The sequence below is a fragment of the Sorex araneus genome, chromosome 1 (genome assembly GCF_027595985.1).
Source record: "Sorex araneus isolate mSorAra2 chromosome 1, mSorAra2.pri, whole genome shotgun sequence".
Classification (NCBI taxonomy): domain Eukaryota; kingdom Metazoa; phylum Chordata; class Mammalia; order Eulipotyphla; family Soricidae; genus Sorex; species Sorex araneus.
The window spans coordinates 451,430,802-451,446,475 of record NC_073302.1 but is presented as its reverse complement, the minus strand read 5'-3'; the positions used below and the strand labels follow the sequence as shown (position 1 = coordinate 451,446,475).

General features: G+C 68.3%; 1 protein-coding gene across 1 annotated transcript; it reads right to left on the bottom strand.

The window, feature by feature from the left end:
* Positions 1 to 5,003: 5,003 nt before the first annotated feature.
* Positions 5,004 to 15,140, bottom strand: HTR5A (5-hydroxytryptamine receptor 5A). Its single transcript, XM_004620162.2, has 2 exons — positions 14,391 to 15,140; positions 5,004 to 10,128 (listed from the first exon to the last, which is right to left on the bottom strand). The coding sequence occupies exons 1-2, from the start codon at positions 15,138 to 15,140 to the stop codon at positions 9,787 to 9,789; spliced, it is 1,092 nt and encodes a 363-aa protein (XP_004620219.2). The 3' UTR covers positions 5,004 to 9,786.
* Positions 15,141 to 15,674: the final 534 nt, after the last annotated feature.

Here is a 15,674-nt window from a genome sequence, read left to right as displayed (position 1 = left end):
CCTTCCCGGGAAGTGCTCGGCCCGTGCAGGTAGCAGGGGCCTGGCCGGGAGACCAGCCCCATCCCACGGGGCGCAGGAGCCAGGCCCCAGGACCCCTGCACCCGCGGGAAGAGGGGGCACTCGGCCCGCCCAGAAACCCGGGAGAGCCAGATGTGTCTGCGTGACTCCGGCCCGCGCGCCCTGACACGCACGGCACGGCGCCACACGCACCTGCAGGCTCGAGCCGCGGGCAGATGGGCGCGCGCCGGACCTTTGATCAGCTGGACCCCCTCCAGCAGCCGTTATTGCTCTGACAGGTCACCCTGGCGGGCGGCAGGAGAAGCCCCCGCCCGTGCCAGGCCAGCAGCTGCCCCTCTGTGCCGCCGTGCGCTCCCCACCGAGTCCGTCTGACTCGCCAGGACCCTCCTCCCGCGGCCGAGCCGCCTGCACGCCTCAGGCCTCTGTCTCGGCTCAGAAACCGGCTTCTTGTAAACATTAAAAAGTCTGGAAAACTGCGACGAGCCAGCCGCGGCCCCCCTGCAGCCGGGCTGGGATCCGCCGCACCCCCTCTCCGACACGCCAGGCCGGCCGAGAGCAGGGCACGCTCTCTATGGCGCCCCCCTCAGGACAGCCGGAGCAGAGGCCCAGCCCGGCGGAGGACCCGGTGAACACAGGGCACGGCAAGGCCACGGCCACACCCAGCCCCGGGGACTGTCTCCCCACTGGTGCTTGGTTTGCTGGGGCCGGACAGACAGCACAGCCAAGGGCACTCGCCTGGCAGCGGCACCCCACAGGGTCTCCTGAACACCGCCAGGAGTGGCCTCTGAGCACTGGTTGGTGGGGCTCCAGAACAAAAAGCAAAAACAAAAAAAATTAAACTTGTTTAATTATTATCTTATCTTTTTTTATTTTTATTTTTTTTGTTTTTTGTTTTTTTTTTTTGCTTTTTGGGTCACACCCAGCGATGCTCAGGGGTTACTCCTGGCTTTGCACTCAGGAATTACTCCTGGAGGTGCTTGGGGGACCATATGGATGCCGGGGATCGAACCCGGGTCGGCCGTGTGCAAGGCAAACACCCTACCCGCTGTGCTATCGCTCCGGCCCCTCTTATCTTTTTTTAATGGGCTTTTCTGGCTACACCCAGCAGTGCTCAGGGCTTACTCCTGCCTCTGTGCTCAGGGATCACTCCTGGGGGCTGAGGGCTCTAGGATCAAATCTGTGAGATGTCAGGGATCGAACCCGGGTTGGCCAAGTGCAAGGCAAGCATCTCACCTGCAGGCTTGTCTCTCAGGGCCCCTCATGAAGAGGCGGCGTGACATTCTAATAGCATGTTCTGTTGTTATAATAAGCAAAAGAGCGCGTGACTTGACCCCAGGGCTGGCGCGCCTCGAGTGTCTTCTTGTCTTCTGGGCGTTTAACTGATGTGATGAGGACCAGGACCCACTAACAAGGAGGCTGTGACTCGGCAAATAAAATCGTGATTAATCAAAACCTCAGACTCAGTAACTCAGAGGAAAAACGGGGAAATATTAAGACAAAACTGAGAAGGAGCCAAATTCAGGGCTGAGGCCTGGCCTGCCCGTGGGCGAGTCCTGACCACTGGGCCGTCCTGCCGGCCCTGGTGTGCCCGCGGGAAGGGCCTGACCGCTGGGCCATCCTGCCGGGCCCAATTCAGAGAGAAAGAGAAACAGTCAGCTCAAAGCAAAGACTGAACGCTAAAAGAACAGTGGAGGGAAATCCAACGAAACACAACAGGGAACGCACAGGAGAAAGAATGCCAAAGAAAATAGAGGAAAATAGGGATAGTCAGTGATCCAGGACCCCGAGTTTAAAGCAAATAAACCAAAAGAGCACCAAGACACACGACTGCAGAAAGGGCAGGACTGGAGCGAGCGTCAGGCGGGCAGCGGGGGAGGGGGGAGTCGGGGCGCTCCTGGACAAAGGCAGCCCCCAGGGAGAGAATGCAAGGACGCGTTCAGCACAGAGAGAAGGGACCGTCCCCCCGACCCTCGACCCTGCCAGGGCCCTCGCCGACTTCAGGAGCTGGTGACACAGTTCTCAGGCAGACAGCACCTCTGTGTCAGCACTGGGCTGCTACTGATGTCCTGGTCCTCGACAGAGCTGGGCCCTGGCCACAGGCAGGGGGAGGGACGGGGGAGTGGGCAGGCAGGGGGAGGGACAGGGGAGGGTCAGCTGGGCAGGGGGAGGGACGGGGGAGGGTCAGCTGGACAGGGGGAGGGACAGGGAGGTGAGAGTCAGCCGGGCAGGGGGAGGGATGAGGGAGGGTCAGCTGGGCAGGGGGAGGGACGGGGGGGTGAGAGTCAGCTGGGCAGGGGGAGGGATGGGGGGGTGAGAGTTAGCCGGGCAGGGGGAGGGATGGGGGAGGGTCAGCCGGGCAGGGGGAGGGACGGGGGGTGAGAGTCAGCCGGACAGGGGGAGGGACGGGGGGGTGAGAGTCAGCTGGGCAGGGGGAGGGATGGGGGGGTGAGAGTTAGCCGGGCAGGGGGAGGGATGGGGGAGGGTCAGCCGGGCAGGGGGAGGGACGGGGGGTGAGAGTCAGCCGGACAGGGGGAGGGATGAGGGAGGGTCAGCTGGGCAGGGGGAGGGACGGGGGGGTGAGAGTCAGCTGGGCAGGGGGAGGGATGGGGGAGGGTCAGCCGGGCAGGGGGAGGGACGGGGGGGTGAGAGTCAGCCGGGCAGGGGAGGGACGGGGGGGTGAGAGTCAGCCGGGCAGGGGAGGGACAGGAGATGTCTCAGAGACACAGGGCCCCCGGCCACCCACGTCTTACCTAGAAAGGGCCAATTAGCGTAGGAGGCCCTGAGCTTCCGGCACAGCCTCGCAGGGCTGGTGGGACGTGCTCGCCGCTGGCCTGACCGGACTCGACCCGGCATCCGGGTGACGCAGGTGGGGTTGGGAGGGAGGGGGACAGGGCGCCCCCCTCCCTGCCTCTCGCGGCCCCCGCACCTGGCTCGGGGAGGCCAGTAGGACTGCTGGCCCCAGGCCCGCCTGTCCCCTGGGCCTCCCTCTCCAGCCCTGCCAGCTTCCCAAGGCTTCGGCCCCGGTGCGTCCGGGGGCAGGGCGGGGGACACAGCCCGGGGCCGAGCATCCCGCGCTGCTCTACGATCCCACTGGAAGGGGCTTCCCTGGGGCCGCAGCCGCCGCCGTGGGCGTTTTCTCTTATTGAGTCACCACGAGTCACAACACGACAAAATTGCTCACAATTAAGTTTCAGACCAACCTAATGGTCCACGACCAACCCCTTCGCCAGGGCCCCCCCATGTCCCTGGCTCCCCTCCCCTGTGCAGGCACTTCCCTCGCCCTCCGCCCTCCACCCACCACCCACCCTCCCGGCGCCCCCCCGCCCTCTCCCCCCCATGCCGGCCCCCCACTGAGACCAGCTCCTTCTCCCCGCTCCAGTGCCGCTGGGTGCTCTGATCCCGGCGAGGCTGCAAGCCCCTCAGGGCGGGAGAAACGCTCTTCCTGCCCCTCGTCCGACCAAGGCTCAGTACCCAGGCCCCGAGCAGCCCGGAGCGTGGCGCGCACGTCCACCGCGCCAGGAAACGTGGCGATTTCCTCACTCCCCTTTCCCTCCTGGGGCGGGCGGGGGCGGGGGCTCCTTCTGAGCACGGGGGACACAGGCTCCCTGGGACGAAGGGCCTGAGCGTGGGCCTGGCTGACGCTGATGGGGCCAGGGGGCAGGGAAAACGCCTTCCTCTGGGGGCCCCGGGCACAGCCCGGCTTGTGCTGCCCCCCACTGCTGGGACCCGCAGAGGTGGCCCAGGGGACACACTGACCCGGGGGTCACGCTGGTCTGGGGGACACGCTGGCCCGGGGGACATACTGGCCTGGGGGACACACAGACCCAGGGGGACATGCTGACCCAGGAGATACGCTGGTCCGGGGGGTCATGCTGGTCCAGGGGACACTCTGACCCGGGGGACACGCTGACCCGCGGGTCATGCTGGTCCGGGGGACACGCTGGTCTGGGGGACATGCTGACCCGGAGGGACATGCTGTCCCGGGGATCACGCTGGTCCGGGGGGTCATGCTGGTCCAGGGGACACTCTGACCCAGGGGACATGCTGACCCGGGGGTCATGCTGACCTGGGGGACACGCTGACCGCTGACTCGGGCCCACGCGAGTGGAGCCGGGAGAGGGAGGGGTTCTGGAGAGAGAGTGCCCCCCCCCGCTCCGTCCGTCCCAAGCTCCGGGACGCCCGAGAGACTGGGCTGTGGCCACGGACGCTGGCGCCTGCCTGCGTGGAGCCCGCACGGGCCCGGTGTGGCCGTGACCGCCGCTGGCGGAGCAGAAACGCTGGTGGGCAGGAGAGACGCCCTCGCAGGAACAGGGGCCAAGAGAGAAGCAAAGATGGCTTTGCTTTAATCCACGGGACTGAAAGATTGTTCTAAGACACCCTGGTGCGTTTGTCTCGCGTTTCGGGCCACACCCAGCGAGGTCACTCCTGTGGTGTTCCAGGAACCGTGTGGGATGTGGGGACCCAGCCCAGGCCCGCCCCGGCAGGAACACGCCCCGCCGCGGTGCTGGCACCAGCCTGACGCTGGGGCCCTCACGGTTTGTGGTGTAGTTTTAAGGTACGATGCTGAGCGCCCCCCCACAATGTCCATCCCCCTCCCAACCCTGTGCGTCCCCCCAGGGTCCGAGTCCCACCCTGTGGCCACTGCCCTCACCAGTGTCCCCAGAGTCCAGACCAGAGGTCCTAGGTGTCTCACCAGTGTCCCCACCAGCGTCCGGGGCCCTCCGCTCCCCTCCTGCCAGGCGGTGTTGAGTTGGCAGCCGTGGTTTGGACGGTGACTCGGTGCTGCTGGCTCTGTGACTTGGGGGTCATTTACTTAGAGGCGCCGGAGGGGTGTGTGTGTGTGTGTGTGTGTGTGTGTGTGTGTGTGAGCTAACTCACGCTTCTGAGGGGAGAAGCCGGACCACACACTCGGCCAAGGTGCAGGCGAGTCACGTCAGAGGGACCCGGAGACAATCCTGGGCCATAAAGGAGCCACGGGCTGCAGACCGGTCACCAGACAGTAGTTTATTCCACACTCCACAGATCAGGCGTAGGGGAGGCGGCCTGGGGGACAGTGACAGACGGGGGAGCAAAGCGGGGGATGCGCAGCCCAGCGGGGGAATTTCACACGGCCCGGGAACTGGGGGCCTCCCGGGCGTCACGGCCATGAGCACTGCACGGGGGAGACAAGGGGTGGCCAGAGCCCAGTTAGCACGGCTCCTAGCAGGGGACAGCGAGCTGCCGAGAGAGGAGCACTGACCTCGGACCAGGGGGCACCGCGCCCCTGCGGGGGGCATCAGGAGGGCAGCACCGCCAGCGGGCTCGGGGCAGTGCCCGCGGGGACCCGGCACGCCAGAAGGTAAAAGAATCACCACTGGGGCTGGAGAGGCGGCACAGCCTCGCACTCAGCGCAGCCCGGTTGCCCCTTCGCCCTTGTGTGGTTCCCTGAGCCCGCCAGGAGCGGCCCGAGCGCACCGCGGGGACTCGCCCCGAGCACCTCCAAGTGCAGCCCAGTAAGCAGAGACTTGCACAGCTTGGCTGGGGGCGGGGCGGGTCTCGGGTGGACGGTGCTGGCCACCTCGGTGCAGCTGGCCTGGGCACACGCGCCCGCAGAGAGCCCTGGGAAACGGCCCGTGTCCTGGGCACACGCGCCCGCAGAGAGCCCTGGGAGACGGCCCGTGTCCTGGGCACACGTGCCCGGAGACAGCCCTGGATTTTGGTCATCTTTTTCATATTCTTCTTAAAATGAATTACCATGATACACCCTCACGAGACACCGCTACAAAGTAGCTCATGACAACTTCAGCCACAATGTTCCAACACCCATCCCTTCACTGTGTACATTTCCCGCCTGCCCGCCCCAGCCTGTCCTCAGGGCAGACACCTCCCCTCCGCTGGACACGTGGCCGCAGGACAGGGGCTGAGGGCGTCCTGTCTGCGCCTCCTTCCCTGGGGCTCCTGCTTCTCCTCCTCCCAAGAGCCGAGTCCCTGCACCTCAGAGGGACGCGGTCCTCACACCTCTGGGCGGCCTGGGGGCTGCACCAAAGCTCGTCCAGGACGCTCCTCTCTGCTGGGACCGCGAGTCTGGTTCACCCGAGTCCGGCTCCACCAGGCGCCCGGCGGTGTGGCTTCAGCCCCGGGCCACGGCCTCCAGGCGCCAGCAAAGGCTGCAGTGCCGGCTGGCGTGGCCGTGGCCGAGGAACGTGGCTGTCCGGGGTTACCGCCGGTGATGCGCAGGGGTTACTCCTGGCTCTGCTCAGGCGGCCATGTGGGGTTCCAGGGGGTGCCAGGCAGACACCCTCCCCTCTGGACCACCGCTCTGGCCCCCGAGGGACGCAGCCTCTCTGTGTCTCTACTCGACTCCTTCTGCCCTGCAGGACCAGCGCCGTGTCGCATGGCGGGAGGGAGCTCTGGGCACTCGGGCGTCACGCCCTCCGGCTGCCCCAGGGGTCTGGCCGGCCTTCCCGCCATTTCTCTCACAAGCTGCACCGCGAATGTTCCGTCTTGTTGTGAACTCACCAAGGAGAGCAGGGAAGGGCTTACTGACTCCCTACCCGCCGGTCACACCAGGGACAACCCGTTTCAGGCCGAGTGCCCGCCACAGCCCCGGACTACAGTGGGGGCAGAGGTGCCACCAAGCCCCCAGGCTGCAGGAACGTTGGGGGACGGCAGGGTGAGCCACGCACCGTGGCCTTCTGTGTGTCCTGACACGCACAGGCACCGGGCAGGCGGCGGGAGAGCCTTCTGGGCCTGCCCTCGACCCCTCCTGCCAGGCCTCTCAGAGACCCCCGCCCCTCACCCCAGCTCAGCACACCGGCCCCTCCCGGGTCCCGCAGGCTCGGGGACAGAGGGGGACGTGTCCACCGGAGTCGTGTGGCTCGAGGGGCTCGGGCGGCCCCTGGCACATCTGCTCTGCTGAGCTGGGTGCGGGCTGAGGGGCTCCCGGGGGCCAGACGCCGAGGACGCAGAACGAGTGACCCGTCCCCGGAGGCCACTGCTGGCCCCAGTTAGAGTGACGCCACCTGCGTGCGCCTGGGGCTGTGCTGGAGGTGCTGTGTCACCTGGGGCCACCCAGCCCGCGGGCACAGGTGCCTCTGCTTTACGGGCCGCGGGCTGAAGTGGGGCCGGTTTCCGGGAACTCGTCTGCTGGGAACCCAGGGACAGTGTGTTTCAGCGGCAGTGACGTTGCGGCTGCCGTGGCAACTGGCACACTTTCTGCCAACCCCAAGGGAGACGCACGTGTCCCACCTAGAAAAGGACGCGTGACCATCCTGGAGGACTCCGTCCACTTGCGTGGGGACAGCAAGGCGGGGGACAGCAGGGGGACAGCGGAGGGGGCGGGGGAGGGACGGAGCAAGCGTCTGGACGGAGCCCTGTGGCACGGGCCAGCCCGGGCCGAGCCTGCGGCTGTGAGCGGGAGGATGTGGCTGGGGCCACCGGGGACAGACGGAGCCTCACGGAGGGGCCCCTCGGTGCCCACACACCGGCCTCCACCCCCCTCTGAGGCTTCTGGACACCGGCTGGCCGCTGCCCCGGGTGCTGAGGGGGACTGGCCACTGCTCATCCCCGGACAGGGCTACTGGCCATAGCAGGCCTCGGTGTCCGGCCCAGTGGGCAGGTCCGGGGGCTCGGTGCCTGGTCAGGCCGGCGGTGACAGGGACCTGAGGGCGGCCAGCCTCGGCCTGGCCTGGCCCTGCCTCCGTCCCCCTCTCCTGCCCGGCCGGGGCGGGGCCTGTGTGGGTAGGGCCGTGGGCTCTGGCGGGGGGCACGGCCAGCCCCAGCCGAGGAGACGCGGGCACGCGGGGACCCCAGAGGCCACGGCAGAGCCCGCACATCTCCACGGAGCCCTTCGGGGCTGGCCCGTCCTGCGCGCAGGGGCCGGGGCCAGGCCTGACCTGGGCTGCAGGAAGGTGGCCGAGACCACAGGTCCCCGCGCGACCCGGCAGCGCGCCTCGGCTGTTTCTGACGGGCCTCGGTCCCGCCCCCCACCGCCTCACCTCCACGGCCTCACGCGTGTCAGCAAACCGAGGGGCTCCCGTCCTGCGGCCAAGGCAGGGAGGGCTCGGTCCCGGCAGCCCCGCGCTCTCCTTCCTCCACTTCTGTTTCGGGGGCCACGTCCTGGCGACCCGGCGGTGTCGGGAAGCCCCGCGCGCCTTCTGGAGGAAGGGAAACATCGGGCTTGCCAGGAATCCGCCTCCACAAGAGGCCCCCAGGTCCACACGGGGGGGACGCACAGGCGGCGGTGCGGGGCTTGCTGACCGCCCCTGGACGGCTCACGGCGCCCCACAGAGGCGGCAGCCACAAGGGACGAGTGTCCTGGCGGCGTTTCCGCTGTCCAGGCGCCTGTCCGGGAGAGCTGCTTCCCGCGCCCTGGACAATGCTGGGCTCTGAGGCGGAAGTCAGGCTTCCCGGCCCTCCTCCTCGCGGCGGGGGCCGGCGGGGCCAGCAGGCCAGGGCGACTCGGGGGTCGGCAAGGGATGTTCTGTCTCTCGACAGATGGCAGACGCGGTCGCTCTGGAGTCAAATGGAAGGTTTCCCTGCGGCGCAGGTTCGAGTCCCAGCAGGGTGGGCGTGTGCGCCCCAGCCCGACAGAGCTGGTCGGTCCCTGCAGGGCTTCACTCTGCCAGAGAGCGGGAAGGAAACGCCTCTTCCCTCATGCGAGGGGCGGAACTTCGTGCACAAGGCCAGCTCCACGGCCCTGGGGTCGCACGGACCGGGCATCGCCTGACCCCGTCTCCCCCACCCCCGCTGCTCTGCGCGGCGTGGGAGCCCTTCTCGGCTAGAAGCTGGGCCTGCGCTCACGGGGGAGAGGTTACTGGGATAAAGCGGGCGGCTGGATTTTATTTTTGCTTGGGGGCCACGCCTGGCAGTGCTCAAGGCTGACTCCTGGCTCTGCACTCAGGAATCCCTCCTGGCGGTGCCCAGGGGACCAGACGGGGTGCCAGGGCCGAGCCTGGATTGGCCGTAAGCACAGCAAGTGCCTCACCCGCGGTGCGATCTCTGTCCCCTTAATACTGTTTTGTTTTTAGACCTTTTGGCTTTTGCTTTGGGCCGCACCCAGTGGTGCTAAGCTCCCTGGTGGCAGTGCTCAGGAGTCCGTAGTCTGTGCTGGGGTTGAACCGAGGCCGGTGTGTGTAAGGCAGCGCCTCAAACCCCGCTTTAGCCCTCTTGTCCCCCTCTTAGCTCTTACTCCAAGTTGTGGGCTGCATCTCAGGATAAACTTGATTAGTAATTCTGCCACAGATGTGCATATTGTATGTGTGTGATGTGTGTGTGTGTTGCTGCAAACATAGCCCTTAATCATATAAGCTTTTTGGGGTCACACCCGGCAGTGCTCAGGGGTTACTCCTGGCAGTGCTCGGGGAACCCTGCGGGGTGCCGGGATCAAACCCCAGCTGGCTGCGAGCAAGGCAAGCGCCCTCCCCGCTGTGTGTGGCCCTGACCCCCCGGGAGATGTGTGTGAGTAGGGTGGACAGTGTTGCACAGCTAGACACCGATGACGGCAGAGTAACGGAAACAGGGGCCAGCCCAGGAAAGGCGACACGGGGGTCCCTCCACCACGTCCCATGGCCACTCCTTATTCTCTGGGGTCCTGTCCACTCGCCAGCTGCCCACCTGGACGTCCGTCCTGGGCCTCGTCTGACTCCTGCGGCTGGGGTGGGCTGTGGGGAGGGAAGGGCACTTGGCGGGGTAGCACTGAGTCGGCGGCGTGGGCGCCTCCCGCGCGGGGTGGGCGGCACGCGGCCTGGGCCGGAGCCCTGTAGCCCTTGGGCCTCTGCGGGGCGCGGCCTAGGCCGCCGCCTGCCTGCAGAAGCAGCTCCGGAAGGCGCTGTTGTAGGTCTTGTTGAAGGCCGTGTAGATGAGGGGGTTGAAGAAGGAGTTGGAGTAGCCGAGCCACAGGAAGACGCTCTTCCAGACGGGCGGCAGCTCGCAGGCGCACAGCGGGCCCACCAGCTCGGCCGTGAAGAACGGGAACCAGCAGAAGGCGAACACGCCGATGAGGGTGCCCACCATCAGGGCCGCCTTCTGCTCCTTCTGCTCCCGCCAGGTGTCCCCCGCGGGCGGCGGCGGCGGCCCGGGCGCGTGGCGCGAGGTGAACAGCGGCGGGGGCTTCGGGGACGAGGTCTTCATCTGCAAGAGAGGGCAGAGCTTACCGCGGCCATCCGCGTCCACTGCCAGCTGCCCGCCGGCTGGGTGCCGCCTCACCCCGGGGGCAAGACGCGCCCCGGGGCTGCGCCCCAGGCAGGAGAGCCGGTTCCCACCCCCGGGGTGCCTGGGTGTTCTCAGAACCCGCGCATGGCAGGGCCAGGTGCGAGACGGGCGCCCAGCCCCTGCACACCTCACGGCCCCCCGTGCCTGGGCACCCGCGACCCTGCGGAAGGGGCAGTCTTGCAGGGCTTCCTGCTGCTCTGCTGTCAGAATGCCATCTATGCTGGGCCACTTGGTCCTGCGGGACTCGGGGTACAGTGCTCTCTCGATGGGGGAGCGAAACCCCCAGAGTCTGAGGTGCTGGTGACTCGGTCTCCGGGTCCCGGGTGGCGCTGCAGTGACTCTGAGGCTCGGCTGCTCAGAGCCACAGCGATCGGGGGGCTGCGCCACCAGCAGCAGAGGGCACCGCCCGCCACCCACCGCTCTCAGGCACGAGGGCTCCGGGGGGCAGGCGCTGGCGTCAGGGTCCCCAGCCGTGCCACAGCGCTGCCCTGGAGAGACTAAAGGAACAGCCCACGTCACACAGCGAGACAGCTCGGGCGCACGAGGCAGGGCGCAGGGACGAGAAACCAAGGCGGCCCGGAGCCTGGGAGACGGTCGCTGGGGGCTCAGAGCCTCTGCCCACCGTGCTCACTGCAGCCGCACCGAGGCCCAGGGAGGCGCCCGTCAGCCCCGAGGCGGCCCAGCAGCTGTGCCTGGGGGTAACCGTCTCAGCACTGACGGCGGGGGAGAGAGACGGGGACGCTTCTAACGGGCAACTAGGGGCTGGAGACACAGGGCAGCGGGGAGGCCACTGGGCCCATGTGCAGACCCAGGTTTGATCCACGACGGTCCCCTGAGCCCCCCAGGGAGGGATCCCTGAGCACAGAGCCAGGAGTCAGCCCTGAGTATCACTGGGTGTCATAAAAAAAGAAAAAAAAATCCTGGGAAACTACTTGGCTATTAAACACAAAGAGATGACAACCTTCCCATCTGCGGCACAATGGGAGCCACTTAGGGGACTCTGGGGAGTGAAGCGAGTGGGCGGAGGGAGATAAGCACAGGGAGGCCCCCGAGGCCGCAGCGCGAGGACGCGGAGCTGGCCGAGAGGCGAAGCTGAGCCAGAGGCCGCAGCGCGGGAGGGAAGCGGCAGTGCCTCCCTCCGCTCGCCGGCCACGCGGGCAGTGCTTGGGGCTATTCCTGGCTCTGCGCTCTGAGGTGACCCCGGTGGTGCTGGGGACAGGGCTGGGGCTGCCCACGGTGGCCACACGCCAGGCGAGCACCTCACCTCGTACCGTCCTCCCACCTCTTAATTCTGGAAAAGAAGAGGAACTCGGAGACGGTGAGGCAGCGAGGGCTGCAGTGAGCCGTCCTGGACACAGCGTTCCGGCCTGCCGGGTGGGCAGGAGAGTGCCGCCGCAGGGCCCTCCTCGCACGCAGCCCACCGGGACTCATCCCTGGCACCCCGTACGGCCCCCTGAGCCTCACCAGGAGAGACCCCTGAGCACAGAGCCAGGAGTCAGCTTTTAAGCACTGCTGGGTACTGCCCCCAAACAACAAACGAATGAAGCTGGGTGGCCTAACGCCCCCTTAGGGCGGTGAGGCTGCGCCCATGGCCAGCACAGCCGGCAGAGCAGCACACGTCTAGCACACACGGGAACGATGGTCTCCAGAGCCCAGCGCCACAGAGGGCGGGGGGGGGGGCAGGAGGACCCTGGGCTGGCCGGGCTCTGCAGAGCAGGGGCTGGGGTGGACACACCCGTCCACCAGGCCCCTCGCCGGCAAAGACTCGTGATTTGCTGGAGGTCCGTGGGGCCCCTGACACCCCTTGGGGTGCAGCCTGGGTTCCCCCTGAGGACCCTCGAGTCCTTCCTCTCCGTGATAGGCTTTTTGTCGGGGCCCAAGGCAGCCGGGGTGCGGGGCCGGTGGTGCTGGGGACCTCCAGGGCCAGGGCCTGGCAGTGCGGCCCCCCAGGATCAGCCCAGGGCCCTCCCTGCCCTCCCCCGAGCAGTCTCCCCAGCCAGCCTGTTCATAGGTCGGGGGGCAGCAGGGAGCTCTGAGTGCACGTTCCCGGCACCCCTGAACCGGGCTCCGCCAGCAGTGCTCCCGGGCCGACTCCCCTCCCGTGTGGAGGCCGGCTGCCAGCTGTGCGTGGTGCAGGCACGCCCTCACCCGCACGGCCGGGGCCTTTGGTCTCTGCCATGCAACGATGCAGTGAAGCCTCCGGGGACCCCAGACCAGGCTCTGCTCCCCGACTCACTAGCAGAGCCGCACAGACGCCCACACCCGGGTCGAGCTACACTTAGCCTCAGGACCCTTGACCTGATACCTCCCTCCTCGCTGTGTGCCCAGCGCCCGCCACCGCACGCTGGACACACGCTGCAGCCCGTCCCGAGCGGGGTGCAGTCCCCCCGGCCTGGACACGTGGCCGGAGGGTCAAGGGACAGCAGGCCAGACGTGGGGGTGGACAGGGCTCTCGAGCCGGAGACGGCCCCCAAACTGAGCGGGGCCTGGAGCTGACGCAGGACACCGCAGCGCGGCAGCCAATCAGCAGCGCCCCTCCCGAGCCGGCTAATCCGAGAGACCCACTTGCTCTGTCTGAGTCACCCGCTGCGAGTGAGAGTGACGTCAGGCTGTCCCGGGCCCCAGGCCCGCGCCCCGCGCTGCCTCCTGGTCGTGAGCCGCGCGCGCCCGGGGGGGGGGGGGGTGGCTGCTCCGAGGCCCCAGGGGAGACGTGCCTGTCTCGGTCCAGACAGAGCAGCTGCTGCTCGGCCACAGCCGGCCGGCCCTCCCCGGGACCCTGCAGAGGGAGAGCAGCACGCAGCAGTGCTCAGACGGCCCCTCCGAGCTTCTGCCCCGAGCCCGGCCTAGTCACAGTGGCCTCAGGGCCCCTGACCATTTCTTAGGACCCCCGCCCCCCAAGAACTCAGTAATTCTCCAGCCTTCACCACAAGCCCCCTGAGGCAGGATGTACCCCCTTCTTATCTCTCACTCTGCCTTACGACATGCAGTGTGTGTGCTGAGGGGGGGGGGGGCAGCCTCGCACGCGTGAGGCCCCTGCTGGCGGGCTGAGCTGTGCCCAGGGCCCTGTGACCCCTTCTGTGGGCGCTGACGGATGCCGCATTTCCCTGGACAGGCAGCGGGCAGCACAGGACCCCTGCAAGGAGGACCCGAGGCCTACTGCCCTTCGGCCTCCCCCGGACACTGGGACAGGTCCTAGAGCCCCCCATGGCTGAGGCAGGCCCCAGAGCCCCCCACAGCACCGGGCAGGCCCTCGTGTCCCCGGGGGCGCTGGGCAGGACCTCCTGACCCCGTGGACACTGGGGCAGGCCCCCGTGTCCCCTGGGCGCTGGGCCGCCCACAGCATGTTCTGGTTGGCCGAGCAGGTCAGGGCCTGCATACGCTCCCCGTGTCCCCAGAGAGGCCGAGCCGGCCAGGGCCGAGCCGCCTAGTTTGTTCTAGACAAAACTCAGCCCTGCCCTCTTCTCTCTGGAGTGGGAGACGGTGCCCCACGGTGCCCCTGGCTCTGCGCTGCCTCAGTGGCTGCTCCCGGCCCTGGAGATCCCAGAGGGCTCAGACAGGCGACCACCATGTCTGTTCCCGGGCAAACACACCGTCTCCCCGACCCCCCCACCCCCCACCCCGCCAATCATCCGGGCCGAGCTTAACCCAACGGAAGAGCCGGTCCCAGGAGCAGGGGCGCTGGAGCCGCTCAGGGCTGAATTAACCGAGGCCCCCTCTGCGAACTGGGTCTCCTGCAGTCAGATCACTAACAGTTAAGGAGAGGGGAGAGGGGGCGGGAGGCTGCCGCAGCCTCAGCCGGGCTCCTAATCTCCTCCCTCCGGGGGGAGGGGAAGTGGTCCTGAGTCACGACAAGGTCCAGGGGGCCGCGGGGATGGCCCAGGCCCCGGGCAGACTCACATAGCCACCGCCACCCCAGACACCATATTGGACCCACTTTGCTGCTGTGATTTCCAGGGGCAAAAGGAGCCCGACTGCGAGATGAGTGGGCTCCCCACGCCGTGTGTGGGGGTCCCAGCCACCACCCCACCCCCGCCCCGCTGTCCCAGGCCCCCCGGGTCGGCCGAGAAACCACGCACCAGGGCCGGCCCGTGCCATTGGCTCTGAGCATGAGCGCGCCGAGCCCTCTGCCCTTAGCTCTCCGCGCCCCGCCCCGGAAGGAGCCCCCCGAGGCGCGCACCCACCTCCAAGGCGCCGGGGATGGGCGTGATGCGGCGGCTCCTGCGCAGCGCCAGGCGGAACTTGGCGGCGCGGTAGATCCTGCAGTACACGAACAGGACCACGCAGAGCGGCAGGTAGAAGGCGCCCACGGTGGAGAAGACGGCGTAGGACGGCGCGCGGCTCACCTGGCAGCGCTCGCGCTGCTCCGAGTACATCTCGCCCCAGCCGAAGAGCAGCGGCGCCAGCGAGATGACCGCGGACAGCGCCCAGGCCAGCGCGATCATGGCGTTGGAGGCGCGCCTGCGCAGGCGCAGCGTGTAGCGCAGGTGGCGCGTGATGGACCAGTAGCGGTCCAGCGCGATGGCCGTGACGTTCCAGATGCTGGCCGTGCAGCAGAGCACGTCGCACGCCACCCACAGCTGGCACAGGCGGCGGCCCAGGCGCCAGCGGCCGCCGGCGCGCTCGTGCACCAGGCTCAGCGGCATGACCAGCAGCGCCACCAGCACGTCGGCCACGGCCATGGACGCCACCAGGTTGTACGGGACGCGGTGGAACGTGCGCACGCGGAGGATGGTGGCCAGGACCAACAGGTTCCAGGCGAACGTCGCCGCGCCCAGGACCCCCAGGAAGACGAGCGCGAGCTCCTGGAAGGTCGAGGGGCTGGGGAGGCCGGGAGGGGGGTCCCCCGGGCCCAGGCTACTGTTGCTCTCCGTCGGGGAGAGGCTGGGGAAGGGGCTGGGGAAGGGGGTGGATAGGTTCAGGGGCGGGTCCATCTCGGGGCCGTGCGGAGGGACGCGCGTCCAGAGCAGCGCCCGCGGCCCGGCCCCCAGGGCCCCCCGAGGTGTTGGCGAGCTCTGGCCAGCGGCGGGGATTCAGGGACATGCCCGTGGCACTGGCCGCGGAGGAGCCCGGCGCCGGGCGACAGGGCGCGCAGGCGGGGGCGCCGGTCTTCCTCTGCGGAGGCAGCAGCGCGCCGGCCCCCGCCTCCCGCGCCAGCCGCGCTCCAGCCGGCGAGTGTGGGCGCACCGAGAGGGGCCGGTGCGTCAGAGCAGGACTTCTCCCCGCCCCCCTGCCCGCCCCTCCGCCGCGGCCTCCCTGGGCCCGCCCCTGCGCCTCCCGCGGCTCGCCCCGCCCCCTCCTGTCCGGAGACCCCCACGGAGAATGGGGCGGCTGTTGGGGGGGCGCAGCTCGGGGGTGCAGGCAGAAGGCGCGGAGCGGAGCGGGGCGCTCGGGCCGCAGAGCGCAGAGCGCAGGGCGGGGGAGGGGGGACGCGGAGCGCAAGGTGGAGGGGGCACCCACCCCTGGGT

Excerpts from the sequence above, each read along its gene's own strand:
- HTR5A (XM_004620162.2), bottom strand. The coding sequence starts at position 15,140 with ATGGACCCGCCCCTGAACCTATCCACCCCCTTCCCCAGCCCCTTCCCC. Across the intron at positions 10,129-14,390 it reads CCATCCCCGGCGCCTTGGAG|ATGAAGACCTCGTCCCCGAA; the intron begins GTGGGTGCGCGC and ends CCTCTCTTGCAG.